The sequence below is a fragment of the Aotus nancymaae genome, unplaced genomic scaffold (genome assembly GCF_030222135.1).
Source record: "Aotus nancymaae isolate 86718 unplaced genomic scaffold, 86718_ANA_hifiasm-v0.15.2.pri h1tg000038l, whole genome shotgun sequence".
NCBI lineage: Eukaryota > Metazoa > Chordata > Mammalia > Primates > Aotidae > Aotus > Aotus nancymaae.
This window is the reverse complement of record NW_026988452.1, coordinates 5,503,007-5,522,338: the sequence shown is the minus strand read 5'-3', so window position 1 is coordinate 5,522,338 and position 19,332 is coordinate 5,503,007. Positions and strand designations below refer to the sequence as shown.

The 19,332-nt window shown below is 46.7% G+C and overlaps 1 protein-coding gene and 1 non-coding gene across 2 annotated transcripts in view; one reads left to right on the top strand and one right to left on the bottom strand.

Moving 5' to 3' along the window:
• Nucleotides 1-3,179: 3,179 nt before the first annotated feature.
• LOC135268193 (U4 spliceosomal RNA) lies at nucleotides 3,180-3,320 on the bottom strand. The gene has a single exon (XR_010336474.1). It is a non-coding gene; the product is annotated as a U4 spliceosomal RNA (small nuclear RNA).
• Nucleotides 3,321-8,827: 5,507 nt separating this feature from the next.
• CTDSPL (CTD small phosphatase like) overlaps nucleotides 8,828-19,332 on the top strand; it is a 128,137-nt gene continuing 117,632 nt past the window's right edge. Inside the window, exon 1 of the mRNA XM_064360140.1 lies at nucleotides 8,828-9,235. Coding sequence (XP_064216210.1) covers nucleotides 9,157-9,235 — 79 coding nt within the window. The 5' untranslated portion in view covers nucleotides 8,828-9,156. The remainder of the gene's footprint in view (nucleotides 9,236-19,332) is intronic.

The window sequence follows — 19,332 nt, the reverse complement described above, 5'->3', positions numbered from 1 at the left end:
GGCCCCCGAGTGTGTGCTATTGGCAACCAAGGAGGGCTTAGTGCAGGGTGTGTGGTCGGGGAGGGGGAGGCGGGAGACAGGGAAGGACTGTAGAGTCAGGAGACAGACTGATTTACTGAGATTTTTTTTTTTTTTTTTACCTCCTTGTATTTTTTTTTTTTTTTTTTTTTTGAATTGGAGTCTTGCTCTGTCTCCTAGGCTGGAGTGCAGTGGGGTGATCTTGGCTCACTGCAACATCTGCCTCCGGGGTTCAAGCAATTCTCCTGCCTCAGCCTCCTGAGTAGCTGGGACTACAGGTGCATGCCGCCACACATGGCTAATTTTTTGTATTTTAGTAGAAATGGGGTTTCACCACGTTGCCCAGGCTGGTCTTAAACTCCTGAGCTCAGGCAATCTGCCGACCTCAGCCTCCCAAAGTGCCGGGATTACAGGTGTGAACCACAGTGCCTGGCCACCGCCTTGCAGTCTACCCTCCCACACCCCACCCCCTGTCCCAGAGGAGACAGCGCAGCTCTCTCTCTACTCAGGCCTCTGGGAAGTTTGTGTGAAAAGCAGAAATTGCCTATAAATGCTCATCCGTGGTCATGTTCATGAGGGAGGCTCTGAGAACCTTCCAAGACCAAGGGGGTAGCAGACTGGGTTCTAGGGCAGCTGAATGGGGAGGGCAGTACTTGTCAGGGCTGAGACCTGGCAGGCTAGAGCGGGAGGGAGGGAGGGAGAAACAGGCAGTGCCAACTTGAAGAAACCAGCCTGGGCAAAGACAGCCTTGTCACGTGTGAGCTCTGTGTCTTGGCATGTGTATGAGCCTGTGTACAAATGAGCATGTAGCTGCACGTACCAAGGTGTGTGTCTGTGACCAGATCTGCCTGTGCAATACCTCCCTTGCCTGGCCAAGGCACCGCCCATGTGAATGATGCCAGTGGGAGATCTGCCATGGCGGCTGCCTATCAAAGCTGATGCTGTAAAAGACGTGAGAGGGCAGCCGCCTTCCCAGAAGGGGCTGCGTACACACACACACGGACCCCCTAATATACATACATGTGGGCATGCAGTGACGCTCACGTGGGTTGGCCCTTCCTCTTTATCAGCGGGCAGGCTCGGGGTGATGGGCAACATACGATTCACGCTACAGACTGTGACCATGTTTGGGTCTGCTCACCTCAGCTCCAACACAGCCAGTGTAGGCACAGGCCAGAAAATAAAGTGGGTACCTGCAGCTGGGCCAGAGCCCAGGGCCTGGGGAGCCTGGGTGAGAGGGGCCACAGATAACACCAGCCAAGCAAAAGTAGCCTCCCTCAGCCAGGCCACATGATACTTGGTACCTGAGGTATAGGGGAGTCATCAAAGGGACAATCCTCACCGGGGCTAAGTATGGGGTTCCACCTTAAGGGGCTCAATGGCTCCAGAGTCACTAAATCAACTTGAGACTCTGTGACTCTCTGCCCTTTCAGGAGCCAAAGCCACTCTTGCTAGTGGGGTGAGAGCACACAGAGCTGCCTTGCCCACTCTGCTCTAGGGGCTATTCCATTGTGACAGGGTTTCAGGGCAGAGCCATGTCCTCTCCAACCCAGGGATGTCAGAGAGGGTCTGAGCCTGAGGCCATGTTCCCTTTTTGCACTCAAACTCTCTGGTTAAAGCAGGCCAGTAATTTTGGAGGTACGGAAGTGGTGTCAGGGGTGTCCCATTCCAGGAAGGCTTCTTGGGTTTCTGGGTACCTTAAGAATGTTTCAGTTCATTCCCAAGGTCATAGAGTCTATCTCAGATCAGGGTGTGTCTTGTTCTTAAATTCCCCAAATACTTCCTGACCACTAGCTTTGTGCCAGATGTCCTTTTCTCTCTGTGCCCAGGACCCCGGTTGACTGCCCTTTTCTCTTTCACCAGTGGCTTGCATCCACTCTCCCTTTCATTTTCCTCCTCCAAGACTGGCTGCCACGTGGGGCACATTGCACCAGTTCCCCTGCTTTCTACCCTCTCCAGACAGGCGCTCAAGCTTTCATATTCCTGAAGGCGTTTTTTCTTTTTTTTTTGAGATGGAGTCTTGCTCTGTCGCCAGGCTGGAGTGCAATGGTGTGATCTCAGGTCACTGCAACCTCCTCCTCCCAGGTTCAAGCAATTCTCCTGCCTCAGCCTCCCGAGCATCTGGGATGACAGATGCACCACCACACCCAGCTAATTTTTGTATTTTTAGTAGAGACAGGGTTTCACCATGTTGGCCAGGCTGGTCTCCAACTCCTGACCTTAAATGATCCACCCACTTTGGCCTCCCAAAGTGCTGGAAACGCCCTCAGGAGGCTCACGCCACCGCACCCAGCCTCCTGAGGGCGTTTCTGCTAATACTCTGGGGAAAGTTGAACAGGAGTGCTAATCATGACAGGTAAGGTAATAGACACGACTGAGCGCATTCTGACTGTGGTGTACACTGAGGAACTGGCTGGGAGAGAGGTCTTCCACATTCAGCTGGGTTCTTGTCAAGGACCACACAACATTGTGGCCAGCAGGGGGCGGGTTGGACCTGCTGGACCACTGACCTGTTTGAGAGCCTTATTCTTGGGAGTGAAGTGTCTTTAGACGGGAAGGATGCTGTACCCGGGTCCCACCTGGGACAAGTAGAGTGCATCCCTGGGGACAAGGGTAGAGGGAGAAGATGGCTAGGAAGCCCCAGGTATCAGTGGACGTAGGCATTTGATTGGAGAAGCCATGTGTCATGGGGGCAAGAAAGCATCAGGATGTTGAGGAAGCATGGGTATTATGGGTGTTGAAGGCAGAAGGATGAGCTGTTGTGGACCCCTTAGGGATGGTGTCCTGGGACAAGCTGAATGAGAATACAAGGTGTCTTGAGGTGTAAGGATGTCCTCTCCCTTTCCTAACACCTTGATCCTCCTGGTTATGGGGAACAGTAGTAGCTAGAGGTCACGTCCTTCCCCTAGAGACCTCTACCTCCTTGCTTCAGATGCTACTTGTAGACCACTCCAGCCCAGGCATGTAACTGTGATTTGATTACATGAGCCAACAGAGCCACCCCAACCCCCCGCCCTTACTTAAGCTGGTCTGAGTTTTGACTTTAACCTTCAGATCTTAACTAGTTTCCGAAGTGATGCCTGTTTCTTGCTCAAGAAGTCTCAGTGGCTCCAGATTACCCTCAGGTTCAATTTCTTTCTTTTTTCTTTTTTTAATTTCAGTCTCCGTAGAGACTGTCAAAAATTGCCTATGCTGACTATATTTCAAGTCGTCATGGCGGGGTATTGGGAAAAGTTTTCAATTAGCAATAATCGCGCCTTGGATAAACCTGATTGGCTAAGATACTGCCACTGCGCAAAGCTAGGTTCAATTTCAAATTCACCCTGGTCTTCAAGACCCCACCTCTTGCTCCATCATTATGTCCTACTGCTTCTCAGATGCAGCCTTCTCTGTGGACACTGTGGATGAAAAAGTCCTGTCACCCAGGAACTGAAGGCTCTGAAAATGACACTGTTAGCATCATCTCCTCTGTGGGGACTCCCTGGAGAATAAATCAGTTCTACTCTGCGCTGCCCTCTGATGACTCTTCTGCCTCCTCCATTAGGCTGGGAGCCCCTTAAGAGTATTTTGTCCACTGCATGTGGCCCTAGCCTGGCACAGGCCTCTCTGGAGCTGATTTCAGACTCCGGGCCTGGTTCCCAGTAGGAAAGCAGGGCTGCTACCTGGAGGAACCTTATCTAGATTCCAAGGTGACCCCAAGGGAGACACCTGTGGGCGGGCTTGGGTTCGTATCCACTTTACTAACCACCAGGAATCTCTGACGAGATTCGAATTCCACTTCTTTCCCAATAGGACACCTACCACCCTCCGGCCCAGCTCCTGAAAGAAGGGGCTGGGAAGACCGAGCCAGACACGTGAACAGAAAGAGACAGAGACACAGAAAAATACCTGAGACAGACAGTGAGAGGCAGAGTCTGAGTAACAGACACACAAAACTTGAGACTGAGATACCCGCAAAGAGGAGAAAAAGCAGACCAAGAAACAGTGCCTGCAGGGAGAGCTTCAAAGGTGGAGAGCAGGGCAGGGCAGGCTGGGAATGATAGAGGCAAAGAACGCAGCAAAGGGCCCTCAACTCTGCCTGGGTCCACAAGCCAGAAACTTGGAGGCCATTTCCCGCTTGCTTATCCCTCAAGCCCAAACAGTAGGCAAGACTCATCCGGCCTCCTTCCAAAATGTATCTGGAATCTGTCTGGCCCCCTTAATCCTCACAACTACCATCATCCTCTTTCTGTATGAATGCAATATCATCTGTAGGTCTCCCTGCCTCCTGCACTATCTCAGCAGAAATATTCTAAGCACATATCTGATTATGTCATTCCCACAGCCCCCAAAATAAACCCCAGATGCTTTTCCTGCATTACAAGGCTTTGCTTAATCTGAGAGCTACCCAGCACCAGAGCCCCAAATCCCAGCCATTGCAGACCTTTCCAGAGCATGTGCTCTCCCTCACCTCTAGGCCTGGAACATGCTGCTGCTCCTTTTAGCTGAACACTCACGTGATGTCCACTCCCCAGTTCCCCCCTTCCTCAAATCGCCATCTCACTTTGATCTCAATGCCCACTGTTCCTTCCTCGGGGCAGCCTCTCTCTGGCCTCACTCCTCACTGACGCACCCAAGAGCAGCGTGGCCCCTATGCGCCACCTGAGTCCAACTCCAACCACTCCCTCCAACACTGGAGCTCTGCCAGAGACTCCAGGCTAGGCTGTCCTGAGCAAGTCTTTCCATCTTTCTATCTGCTCCTGTCCTTGGTCCCTTGGGGCTGGGCTCGTCAGCCCTAGTCTCATGTCCCCCTACCCTTGGCATCCCAATCTCTACCCCCTCACTCTGTGCAGCACTTTCATTCTAGAGTCACGGTTCTTTCTACATTTCCCATTTGTATGTTTTTTTAAAAAAATCTAAGCTGGGGGTGGCCCTTTCTACTTTTCCCATTTGTAGGTTTTTTTAAAAAAAATCTAAGCTGGGTCATGCCTGTAATCCCAGCACTTCAGGAGGCCAAGGTGGGTGGATCACTTGAGGCCAGGAGTTCGAGACTAGCTTGGCCAACATAGTGAAAACCCATCTCTACTAAAAATACAAAAATCAGCCAAGTGTCATGGTGCGTGCCTGTGGTCCCAGCTACTCTGGGGTCTGAGGCAGGAGAATTGCTTGAACCCGGGAGGTGGAGATTGCAGTGAGCTGAGATTGTGCCACTGCACTCCAGCCTGGGCGACAGAGCAAGACTCCATCTCAAAAAAAAAAAATCTAACCCACTAGTTTCCTATTTAAAGAACTATATTTAAATAAAAATTAAAGACAGACATTAACAATGTTCTCATACAGGTGGTACAAGGACACTGTATGATGGGAATTTGGGAAATGTGACTTCAACTGACACTTTAGTGCTCTGTCTAGATCCCCGCCCCCTTCTCTGTTTCTGGATGTCCCCACTGGAGCTTGATGTGCTCTGGCCTCCCATGGCTGGCACCTGTCACTGGGGCTGCTTTGCTCCCAATTCCCAGAGGCTTAAGGCCCCCAGGGACAGCCTTTGGCTATGACTGACTGACTTGTATGAATATGATAGCTCAACTTCCTACTCCTCATTTTAGATAACTCTGAGATCCCCAGTGTCTAGAACAGAACCTTGCATATAGAAGGGGCTCAATAAATGTTTGTTGAATGAATATAGCCAAATTTATCAATCTTATCCTGGTGATTTCTGAAGTTTTTGTCACTATTAGGCCTTTCCCATCCAAGATCAAAAAGCATTTACTCATATTTGTTCTGGTGTATGTGATTATGCTAATTTTTTATATTTAAGTATTCAACCTATCTTGAATATCCTGTAAGAACTGAGATAAAGACATACATTCTCCTCATAGCTAGTCAGTTGTCCCAACAATTTTGAATCTTCCCTTCATGAGTAAAACCAAAATACTGTGTTATCTAAGACTGTTTCAGTAAGGTATTATGCAATCACTTATAATGGTATTTACAGCAATTATGTCACCACATAGAAAAATACTAACCTTATAATTTTAAACATGGCTTTTTTTATAGCGACATGAAATTATGTCAGCATATGGGCAAGGACAGGGAGAAATGGAGGAAATTAGAGATTGACTAAAGGATGGTGATAGGGCTATAGGTGATGCTTTTCTGATTCTAGTAATATTGATAAAATAAACAATCAATCAAAATTTTAAATGAACAGCATAATGGAGGGGAACAAGGTCATAAAAGATAGCAAGCTGTTTTCTTGCTTGAACCTGAAACAAAGACTTAAGTGAAGGTACGTGTTTTTTTTTCAAGGTGATCTCAGGAACCTGAGGATGGCAGAGGATGCAGGTAAGGGAAAATTGTTACTGGAGGGTCCTGGGGAGTCATTGTTACAAAACAGGCCAAGCAAGAAAGATTCTATATGAAAATGACTTCCTCCTGCCCTGTACCACTGAGCTCTGAGCTAGCCTTGACTAAGTGAACAGAAGCTCTGGAAGTACCTCCCACCTCCCAAACAAGGGATCCAGCCCTCAAGCATGTGAATCAGTGACTCCAAATGTTCCCATCACCTTGCCCTCGCTGATGGACTGTTTGAGGTGCTTCATCAACCAGACAGCAGAGATGCTAATTTCTGTGGTTATGACCAAAAACTGTAGAACCATATCCCCAGGCCCTCCCCACTGAGCAATCTCTGGAAGATCCTTCTCTGACCCCTTAGAGTTCAGAAGTCTTTTTTTTTTTTTTCTTCGAGAAAATTGAGTTCACCAGGTCCCAGGCCAGCCATATCCTCATAACAAATGTGAAGAGCATTAGAAGTTAGAACAAGGGAGATGCTGGGTACCATGGGGCCCTAATGTGGTCTGTACTTGGGAGGATTAAGAAGGGCGGAGCCTGGGCTACTTACACCAGGGCTTGCCTTTGTGACTAAAAGGGCACTCCTCCAACCATCATGGCTCAGCTGCCCAGGTGATTCACTGGGGTCCCAAAGGTGCCCTTGGAAAAGCAGCTACTCACACGTGAGCACGCCCCAAGGGCAACTGACACCTGGTCCCGCCCACACGCACAGAGTCAGAATGCCACTTGAGGTCCTAAGTTTGGGGCAGAACACCCACCTCTTGCCTATCAACTACCTTTTACAGGGAAGGAGTGCCTTCCCACCTGCCGCGGCCACAGGAGCCCTGTCCCAGGACAGCCTCCCACACCTGGACCCTCATGGGGCTCCTACAGGTATAGCCACCACTGATGTCTGCAGGCTGACCACAGGCCAAAGGCTCTCCCGGAAGTGTCCTTTAATACTTTGGAGAGGCTCGCCCGTGCCCACGGGACCTGACTGCATTCCAGCTCCAGGCTCCAGGAGATGTGGGGAAGTGAGAAAGATCCTGTTTGGCCTCGCCTCCTGGAAGCCACGGAAGAGTTGCACAAGCCCGCAAGGCCCGATGTGCGCGCGCAACCTGGCAGGCGGGGACAAGCCACACTTCGATGCAGGCCGCCCACTGAGCCCTGCCTACCGACGTCACGCCCCGTAGGCCCCCCCAAGCATTTCTGATTGGTGGAGAGCGCGCGCGAGCGCTCCGGACCCGCCCCCCCCGGACCCGCCCTCCTGCGGCACCACCCCGCCCCCTGGCTTACAGGGCTGCGAGTGTGGCCTGCAAGTTGGAAGAGGGGGACGCGGGCGCCCAACGGCTCCGACGCTCCCAGGCTAAGGGGGTACTTTCCTTTCTCGCCCACACTCTGGCCGTCGTCCTAGGTCTGACAGTGGCCGGCTGCTTTGCGCAAGCACAGTCCCTGCCCAGCTCCGTCCGCCACCAGCGTCTTCTACTCTTCTGCCCTCGACGGACTCCCCGGGCCCCCTTGCTGCACAGCACCCGAAAATGCCCACTGCCCAGGTCCCCCCTCAGTCACGACACCCTCACGTGTCAGGAGGTTGGTCCTTCAGGACCTGTCGCCCCTCACGCACCAGCATCCGTACGACCTGAGCCGCTGGCCCCATCCGCAGACCACCTCTCTGCGCAGATCTCTCCCGACCCTGCTCACTCCAGGGACCCCACAAGCCGGGGCAGCGCAGTCCTGGCCTCTCCAAACCTTCCCCACGCTCCCGGGCCTCCATCACTCACAGCAGCGCCGCGCCCGGGCCCCTCTGCGGACCATCTGGGTGTCAGGACCGCTCCTCGGCAGCTCCCACTTCTGCACGCCGCTTCCCTCCGCACCCACGCGCCAGTCCCCTCGGTTCCCGCGCCGGGACGCCCCTTGCCCAGCACCTTCCCGAGACACCCTCATAGCACCCCAGCCCAGCCCTTCCCGCGCCTCCTCGCGGTAACCATCTCTCCTTGGGCCCCCTTCCTCGCTCCAGCCTCCATGCCATGCCCCCTCGGCCCCCGGGACCCCACACTGCACCCCTCCGAATCCTGCCGGAGCACCCGCGGGTCCCCGCGGATCCCCCCGCGCCCCTCACCCCACCCATCTGCCTCAGACTCCTCCCCACATCCCTCATACCCCAGGCCTCTCACCTCACTCAATCTCGCAGGCCCCCCGACACCCCTCACTTCTACCCCCGGAGCCCCTCTGCCGTCCGCTACAGCCTGAGCCCCTCACCCCACTTAACTGCCCCGGACCCCCGCGCGCGCGGCCGCCCCCTCCCGCCCTCCACTCACCCCTTGTCGGCCCCGCACCCCTCTCCCCCCCAGACGAGCGGGCGAGCGGGCAGAGCCCGCGGCGGAGGCCAGTCCCCGGGCCGGGACACACCCACACGCCCGCCCGCCCTTCTTCTTTCCCTCCCTTCCTTTCTCCTTCCCTCCCTCTCTCCCTCTCTCCCGCCCTCCCGCCCTCGCTCGCTCCTTCCCCCTCGCCCGCCCGCTCCCGCTTCCAGCGGCGCCGGGCCTCCCGCTCCGCCTCCCCGTGCGCGGCTCTCCCGGGCGCGGCTCCGGGGTTCATGGTGAGGAGGCGGCGGCCGCTCGAGCCCAGCGGCGGCGGCGGCGGGAGCTGGGGCGCGGGCCCGGGCCGCCTCTCCCAGAGCGCGGGGCCGGGCGGCGGGCGCGCCCAGGCGGCGGCTGCGAGCGCCCCCCTGCGCCGCGCCCCCGCGCCCCCCGCGCCCCCCGCGCCGCGCCCCCGCGCGCTTGGCTTGCGGGGGGCCGGGCCTGCGGGCGACCGCCGTGCCGCGCACCCATGGACGGCCCTGCCATCATCACCCAGGTGACCAACCCCAAGGAGGACGAGGGCCGGGGGCCAGGCGCGGGCGAGAAAGGTGAGGAGGGACGCAGGCCGGCTGGGCGGCCGCGGGCCGGGGGCGTGCGCACACCCCGCGCCGCTGGAGTTCACTGCCGGGCGCCCGCACGGGCGGGGGGGAGGGGTGCACCGGCCAGGAGGGTGCGTGGGTGTGGGGTGCGCCCGCAGGGGAGCGAGGCTGCCAGAGTGCGTGTGCCGACCGAGCCAGTGTGAGTGTGCAGGCGCTGGCGGAGAGACTGGGAGCGAGTGTGTGTGCATCTGGCCGGGAGGTTGCGAGTTTGTGTGCGCGCACGCCCGCAGAGAAGTTGTGAGCCTGTGTGTGCACTCTGTGTGTGCGCACACGGGGACAGAGGGATTGCAAGGGTGTGTGTGCACCTCACAGAGCGCTTGTAAGATTGTAAGGGTTTGTGCACCTAGCGGAGTGCTGGCCAGGGGCTTAGCCAGTGCTGTGCTTCTGTGCCTGGTTTGATTTGGGCACATTTTGACCCTAGTCCCCCATTCTGTTGCCTTTTTGCCCTTTTTCTTGGTGTCTGTGTTCTCACTTAGAGATATTTGAGTGCTTTCTTTCCTGACAGGCTGTGAGTTTGCGTTGTGTGTATTAGAGGTTTGTATGGGCCTGACTGAGGGGTTGTGGAATGTGTGTGCGTGAGCATGAGCCTGGAGAGGTTCTGTGTTCACTCCTGACAGAGTTTGTGTGTGTGTATGATTGTGTGACGACACCACCCAACTGGCATATTGAATGTGTTGTGTCCCTCTACTGGGTGTGTGTGTGTGTGTGTGTAAATTACACACAGTGAGGCTGTGTGCATTAGTGCACCTAAGCAGGAACCAGTGTGTACAGATGTGTGTGCCTTCCTGTGTATCAGACAATGAGGCCATGTGTCTGGGTGTTTAGTTGGTTGTGCAAGTGCTGGAGCCTGTGGGGGAGAAGAGGCAGTTTGGAGCCATCTCCTTTTTCTCCCTTTTCCACTCTTTGCTGTCTCCGGGCCACCAGCCTGTTGGGAGGAACTTACAAGGCCTGGCCCTTTTAGGACCCAGCTTTTTTTAGTATTATATTTTAAGTTCTGGGGTACATGTGCAGAATGTGCAGGTTTGTTACATAGGTATACATGTGCCATGGTGGTTTGCTGCACCCATCAACCCATCATCTGCATTAGGTATTTCTCCTAATGCTATCCCTCCCCTAGCCCTGAGCCCCTGCTATCCCTCCCAGCCCCCAGGCTCCCCCCACTCACATGGGACCTGGTGTGTGATGTTCCCTTCCCTGTGTAGGACTCATTTTAAAGGGCACTTGGGGGGCCCTTATGGTGCCAGGAGTGTCCCCTCCCAGAGAGCTGGCCAGGGGCTTAGCCAGCACTGTGCTTCTGTGCCTGGTTTGATTTGGGCACATTTTGACCCTAGTCCCCCATTCTGTTGCCTTTTTGCCCTTTCTCTTGGTGTCTGTGTTCCCACTTAGAGACATGGCGTGTCCGCCTCTCTTACATGCCTGTAGCTTTCTGTGCCTCTAGTGTGTTGGGGCTTGGACAGATTGTTTTGAAGGGCCCAGGAACCTGGCTTCTTTTGTTCTGGTGACTAAAGCTTACCTCATTCTCTTACTGTTATGCGCCTCATGAACACCTGGACTGAGGTCAGGTGCAGCCCACCAGAACCCCTGTCCCCTCTCCAGGCCTGAGCTGGCCACAGCCGGCTTTGGGGATGAGTCAGATTTCTTTCTAGGGGCTACCACCTTTGCTATGCCAGTGGGTGAGGTGTGCAGCCCCTGCTAGAAAGCAGGGTGGGAGTGAAGGGAATATTCTGCCTCTCCCCAGGAGGCCACTGGTCAAGCCCATCAGAAAAATGGAAGGAACCAGCAGGTACCCTCAGGTTGGGCATTTGTTGATCTGTTTGCAGTTTCGTAGACCACAAACACTGTGTGTCTGCAGACTGGATTTCTTTAATGTAAAATAAAGAATTCAAACTCTCCCAGGTATTTTTCTGTACCTTTCAAATGGTCGAAAAAAATTCTGCAAGAGAGTGCTCCAGGTAAATCCCCGTGTCTCTCTGGGACCCAAGTGGGCAGCTGCTTGGTGATCTGGCCTTCCTGACATAGGGGCTGTCAGTTCTTGGAGCCCTGGCAGGGTGTGTGCCCTCAGGGAGGGTTTGGTTGAAGGCATCAAGGAGGTTTGCTGCCTGTGCTCCTTACCAGCTATGGATTGAGTGCTTTGTGTGACACTTTGCCAGAGAGAATCCACAGCTCTTGTGGGGAGAGGTGTAGCATAAAGCAGGGAAATGTTTGTCAGAGCCTCAGCCCTCCTGCTGCTCCCACCTGACTCCAGGAGCAGGAGCAGGAGCAGGAGCAGGAGCTCTGCCAACTTTCCCTTTTCCTCTGGCTGCTAGGATTTTTAAAACAAAGAATCAATCTATCCAGAATCCAAACCATGTACAAATACTCCAGGATAGTGCTTATTCTGTTCAAGTTGTTTACATTACTTTTCATGGCATCTTTTATTATCTTTAGCAGCCTATTTTGTTTGTTTGCCAGTGTCAGATTGGTTGTTTGTTAACTGATTAGGGGAATTCTTTACCTGCAGCCTTGGGGTGGGGTGGTTGGCTAGTAGATCCTTCTTGCTGAAGCATTGAAATCCTACTCAATTTAGTTCTTCACTTTAAAAAAATGAAAGTAATTTTGGTTACCTATAATGTGGTAATAAACTCTAGAGCCAAATGTTGGAACAGTTTCTTCAGATTTATAAACCAGCAAACAGGTTCAGTTATGTTTCTAGCTTAAGAATGTTGATGTCTTCAGATAGGCTCATAAAATTATGTAAAATTATGTAAAAATGCATTTTATATAATTTTATTTTTAGATAAACAACTATTTTGTTTTAAAAATATTGGGCCTGGAATATTTTAAGTTTTGTAATAGGAAAGAAACTATTGTTTTTAAATGTTTACTTTGATCATTTATTCTGTAAAACAGGAATAGTAATGACCACCCCTTGGGTGTGACCTGAGGGTTCAAAGAGATGATGTATATTGAAGACTCTGCCTGGTTCACCAGGGTGTCACCATTCCATAAATCTTCCTTTAGACGTAGATTTACAAAGGAAGTGCTAAGCACGGTATTTTGCACCGAGTTGAATTACTTCTAGACACATTGCCCACGTGGCGGTGCACCACTCAGAGATGTCTGTCACTGTCAGCCTGGCCTGTCACAGAAGGTTCATATCTTACAGTTGTGTTTGATTTGGTTGATAATGTCAAGATAGAGACAAATTTCCCTGTAAGTTTAACTCAGCCTACTTTGCAATCTGGAGATTTCCTCTTATGCATTAATAAGAAAATGTCAAACAGTACAGTAGAAAAGTGGACAAGAGTTAGGAATGAGAAAGTCATAGAGGAAGAAATCTGAATAGCCAACAAATATATGAAATGGTGCTCTACTTCATGTGAAACATTTTCATGCATCAGCTTGGTTAAACATTTAAATGACTGTCAATATTCAAAGTCGACAAAGGTTTAGAAAATGACTGAATAGACTTTTGTGAGAGAATAAAGTGAGTACAGACTTTTTAGAGAGTAATTTAGTACTGAATCAATTAGGAACACATTTGGCTGCAAGTAACAGAAAACCAGATTTACTGCAGCTGAAACCAATAGGAGTTTATTCTTCCTACATAATAAGCCGTCTGAGGTAGGTGGCTGATAGCTTTGGTTCAGCAATGCATTGATACCAGAGCCAACATCATAGTGATTCTCCTGATTTTCTCTCATGTTATAGCATGGTTGCCACCCCTTCAAACACCACAGCCACCTTTAGGGCAGGAAAAAGAGACAGTGCCAGTCTTGTGTACTCCTTTTACCTGGAAAGCAAAAACACAAAAATATTCCTAAGGACCGCCCAGAAAACTTTTGCTGATGTTTAATTGGCCAGAACCAGGCCATGTGGCCACCCCTGGCTGCAAGCAGAGTGCAGAAAGTGAGTTTCCAGCTTTTCCAGCCTGTACTGTGGGTGGCAGGCAGAGAGAAGATTGAAAGTAGGTGGGAACAGGTGTTGGTTCAGCCAATCAGCAGTATCAACCACACATTGAAAGCTCCTGTTCTAAGTTTCTGTCCTAGAGAAATAACCTCATTTGTGCTTAGAGAAACATGTACAAGGATTTTCACTTAACGGCTACACTGATCGCAATAGCAAGTATTAGAACCATCCTAAGTGTCAATAGGTGAATGATTAGGCTATGATACATCAATAGCAGAATACTGCGAGGCAGTTGAAAAGAATGAGTTAAATTAAATCTAAACATACCGATATGTGAATTTTCAAGATGTTTTAAAGCAGGAAAAAATTTTGAAGAATAGTATAAACAGTATGGTTCCTACTTTTGTAAAAAAAAAAAAAAAAAAAAATCATTCTGACACACACACAACTGTGCATATGTTTAGAAATACAGAAAAAATAATCTGGAAGGAAATAAACTGACAACAAATATTCCTCAGGAAGAGGACTGGACGACAGAGATTCCTCTGGGGAGAGGAAACTTTGCCTTTTGTTTAAATATTAGTGAAATGTAGTCATTTTACAGATGAAATTGTTTAACTAAAAAAAGAAATTTCTCATAGCTCTTTGAAGGGAAAATATAATTTGAGGGAATTGAACAATAATAAAACCAAAAAAATCTCAATTAGTATGCAGTATTAGCTAGAACATATCAATGCTAGCTGAACAGTTAATGATTAGGTAAGCTAATATGTGTCCTTGATGAGATTTCTGCAGGAAAATTTGCAGATATTTTGGCCTCACGTGCTAGGTATGTTTCCTTTAAATGTTTGTAATACTCAGTTTTAAATCAGAAACTAAACTTTGGACTGCTAACAAAATTATAGCAAAGAAGATTTTTGGAAGTAATAATTATTTCAGATGACAGAAACAGATTTGAAGCAGATTCAGATTGATTAACTTTTTTAGATTAAACTTTTTATTTGGAGATAACTAAATTTACATGCAGTTTTAAGAAATCACAGAGATTTTCTATGCTGTCCACCCAGTTTCTCTTATTACTGACATCTTGTAAAACTGTATAGTATCACAGTCAGGGCATTGACATTGATATACTCAAGGCACAGAAAAATTTGATCACCAAGAGGATCCCTCCTGTTGCCCTTTAGAGTCACACTGCTTCCCTCCCATGCCTGCCCCACTCCTTAACCCACTGGCGACCACTAATCTGCTCTCCATTTCTAAAATCTTATCTTTTTAGGAATGTTATCTAAATGGAATCAAACAGTATGTGATCTTTTGGAATTGCTTTTTTTCACTCAACATAATTATCTGGAGATTCTTCCAGGTTGTTCCTTGTAATAATCTTTTTTTTTTTTAAATTGCTCAATTGTATTCCATGACATGGCTATACCACAGTTTTTTTAACCATTCGCTCTTTGAATGATATGTAGATTTTGAGTATTACAAATAAAGCTGCAATAAACATTGGTGTACATGTTTTTGTTTATACTTAAGTCTTCATTTCTCTGGGATAAATGCCCAGTGTGCAACTGCTGGATCATATATGGTAGTTGCATGTTTACTTTTTAAAGAAACTGCCAAATTGTTTTCTTGAGTAAATGTAGCATTTTACATAACCACCAGCAATGTAGTGATCCAGTTTCTCTGCATCCTCAGCAGCATTTGGTGTTGTCACTATTGAAAAAAAAATTATTTTGAAATAATTATAGACTCAAAAAAAGTTGCAAAAATAATACAGAGAGGTCCCATGTACCCATCACCTAGTGTCCACTAATGGTCACATCTTATATAATTGTATATTTCATTATCAAAACCAGGAAATTGACATTGGCAAATACAGTTGTTTAGACTACAGATCCTACTCACATTTCACCAGTTTTTTCATGAATTCATTTTTTAATAGCTTTGTGTATCTTTAACACATTTAGATTTGTGTAACCACCATCACAAACTACAGAACTCATTTGTTGCCACAAAGGAACTCCTCTGAGTTACCTTTTTCTTTTATTTTTTTAAAACTGATGTATAGTATTTGTACATTTTTATGAGGTACATATGATATTTTATATGCATAGAATGTGTAATGATCAAGTCAGGGTGTTTAGGATATCCATCACCTTGAGTAATGATCACTTCACTATGTTTCATATTGGCCATTCTGATAGATATGTAGTAGTAGCTCATTATGGTTTTAATTTGCGTATCTCCGATGGCTAATGATGCTGAACATCTTTTCATGTGCTTATTTTTCTTCTTTATATCTTCTTTGGTGAGCTATCCCTTCATGTCTTTTGCCTATGTTCTAATTGGATTTTTTAAAAACTGTCAAGTGTTGAGAATTTTTATGTTATATAGATATTCATCCTTTTTCAGGTACGTGGTTTGCAAGTATTCTATCCTATAGCTTGGGTTTTCATCCTCTTAACAAGAGTCTTTTGCAGAGCAAAAGTTTTAAATTTTGATAAGGTACAATATATAAATATTTCCTTTTATTGATTGTACTTTTGGTGTCAAGTCTAAGAACTCTGTGCCTAGCACTAGATCCCAAAGGTTTTCTTCTATGCTTTTTTCCAAGTTTTATAATTTTACATTTACGTTCATGGTCCATTCTGAGTCCATTTCTTAATAGGTGTGAAAGTTTGGTTCAGTTTTTTTTGTCTCTGGGTGTCTGGTTGCTTCAGCTACATTTGTTGAAAAAGCTATCTGTCCTTTCTCCTTTGAATTTCTTTTGCATCTTTGCCAAAAATTAGTTGGGCATATTTATGTGAGCCTGCTTCTGGGTTTATTTTGTTTCACTGATCTATATGTCCATCCCCCTGCCTATACTGTGTAGTCTTGATTACTGTAGCTAAATAATAAGTCATGCTATAGAGTAGACTGATCCTTCCAACTTTTGTTCTTTTTCAAAATTGTTTTAGCTGTTCTAGTTTTGTTGCCGGATTAAGTAAAATTTACAATACTTGTGTCTATATCTACAAAAAATCTTCCTGAGATTTTGATAGGAATTAAATTAAACCTGTGTATCAATTTGGGGAGAATCAACATCTTTACTAGATTAAGTCTTCCAATCAATGAACACAGTACATCTCTATTTATTTAGATCTTTGATTCTGCCATCAGGCTTTCAGCATACAAGTCCTATTAATGTTTTATTAGATTTACATCTAAGTGTTATTTTTAAACTATACATATATATCTTTAATTGATACATCATAATTATACATATTTGTGGGGTATATAATGATTCTATATATACATTGCATAGTGATCAGATCAGGGTAATTAGCCTATCTGTCATCTCAAACATTTATCATTTCTTTGTGTTGGGTGCATTTATTATCCTCCTTCAAGTTATTTAAAACTATATTTTATTGTTGCCCATAGTCCTCCTATAGTGCTGTAGAGTGTTTTTTTTTTAAGCAATTGTAAATTGTATTTTTTGTGTTGGTGCCCATGTGTTCAGTGCTAATATATAGACATACAAATGATTTTTGAGTACTTATCTTGTGTCCTGTGACCTTGCTGAGCTCACTTATTAGTTGTAAGAGGCTTTTTATAGATTCCCTGAGGTTTTTTACATAGACAAATATATCATCAAATAACACTTATGTGTCTTCATTTCTGACTTGTATGCCTTTTATTTCTTTTTCTTGCTTTATTGCAGTGACTAGAACTTTAGCAGTATGTTGAACAAGAGTGGTGAGAATGGACATCCTTGCCTTGTTCCCAATCTTAGGGGAAAACCATTGAATCTTTTATCGTTATTATAATGTCAGCTGTAGGTTTTTTGATAGATGTCTACAGGTTGAGGAAGTAACCTTCTAATTCAATTTTTCTGAGAGTTTTTAATTAAGAATGGATGTTGACTTTTATCTTGTGCTGTTTCTGCAACAATTAGTGTAATCATGTGATTTTTCTCCTTCAGTCTGTTAATGTGATAGATTAAACAGATTTTTGAATATTGAGCCAGACTTGCATCCATGGAATAAAACTTACTTGGTTGTGGTGTGTAATTATTTCTGTATATTGATGAATTTTATTTGCTAATATTTTGTTAAGGTTTTTTTTTTTGTCTGTAGGTGATGTTGGTCTGCAGTTTTCTTTTTTTGTGTGTTGTCTTTATCTGGTTTGGCATCAGTGTTACCGCTCTTCTGTTTTCTGGAAGAGATTATGTAGAATTGGTGTGAATTTTCCAGTGAAACCATCTGGCCCTGGACATTTTTCTCAGGGGTATGTGGGATAGGGGGCAGTTTTTAAAGTACAAATTGAATTTTCTTAATAGTTACGGAGCTATTTAAATTATCTCTTTCAGGTTGGGTAACTTGTGGTAGTTTTTTGTTTTTGAGATTTGATTCATTTCATCTAAGTTGTCAAATTTGTGTGTATGGAACTATTCCCTTATTATCTTTTTGATGCCTGCAGAATCTGTAGTGATATGCCCTGTTTCATTCCTGATATTGACAGTGTGTGTTCTCCATCTTATTTTTTGTGTGTCAGTCTTGCTGGAGCTTTCTCAATTTTCTTATTCTTTTCAAATAACCAGTTTTTTGTTTGTTTGTTTGTTTTTTGTTTTTGAGACAGAGTCTCGCTCTGTCGCCAGACTGGAGTGCAGTGACGCGATCTCGGCTCACTGCAACCTCCACTTCCCGGGTTCAAGCGATTCTCCTGCCTCAGCCTCCCGAGTAGCTGGGACTACAGGCACATGCCACAACGCCCAGCTAATTTTTTTTTTTTTTTTTTTTTTTTTTTGTATTTTTACTAGAGACGGGGTTTCGCCATGTTGGCCAGGATGGTCTCGATCTCTTGACCTTGTGATCCGCCCACCTCAGCCTCCCAAAGTGCTGGGAATACAGGCGTGAGCCACCGCGCCCGACCTACAAATAACCAGTTCTTGCATTGATTTTTTAATTGTTTTTCTGTTTTCAACTTTGTTGATTTCTGTTCTTATCTTTATTTCCTTCCTTCTGCTTTATTTGGGATTATTTTGCTCTTCTTTTTCTAGGTTCTTGGAGTGGAGTTTAGATGATTGATTTGGAAGTTTCCCCCTTGCCTAATTTATGCATTTAGTGCCACAAGTTTCTGTCTCAACACTGCCTTAGCTGTGTCACACAAATTTTCATATTTTGCTTTTCTGGTTTCCATTCAGTTCAATACTTTTTAAAAATATGCTTTATTTTTAAAAGCAGTTTTAGGTTCACAGCCAAATTGAGCAGAAATTACACAGAGTTTCCATATATTCCCTGACCCCACACACGCATAGCTCCCCATACTATCAACATCCCACACCAGAGTGGCACATTTATTACAATTGATAAACCTATGTTGACATGTCATCATCACCCAAGGTCCAAGAACATAAGGGTTAGTCCTGGGGTTTTATATTCTATGAGTCTGGACAAATGTATAATGACATGTACCCACCATTATAGTGTTATAGAGAATAATTTCATTGCCCTAAACATGCTCTGTGCTCCACTTATTCATCTCTCTCTCCCCTGCCCAATCCCTGGCAACCACTGATCTTTTTACTGTCTCTATAGGTTTGCCTTTTCTAGAATGTCATCTATTTGGAATCATATAGTATGTAGCCATTCAGATTTGCTTCCTTCATTCAGTAATATGCATTTACACTTCCTCTGTGTTTTTTCATGGCTTGTTAACCTACTTCTTTTTAATACTGAATAATATTTCATAGTCTGTTATGTACCACAGTTTATCCATTCACCTACTGAAGATCGTGTTGGTTGCTTCCAAGTTTTAGCCCTTATGAATAAAGCTACTAGAAACATATGTATGCAGGTCTTTGTGTAGATGTAAGTTTTCAGCTCTTTGGGGTAAATACTAAGGAACATGATTTCTGGATTGTATGCTAAGAGTATTTTGTTGTTTTGTAAGAAACTGCCAAACTGTGTTCCAAAGCGGGCCTACCATCTTTAGCTTTCAGAAGTTTAGTTACAATATGTCTTGGCATGGATTTTTTTTAGTTTGTTCTGTTTGCAGTTGATTCTGCTTCTTGGCTTCTGTCTCTTGCTAAATTTGGGGAGTTTTCAGGCATTATTTTCTTGAGTACTTTTTCAGCTCTGCCCTTCCTCTTTTCCTTCTGAGACTCTGATGAC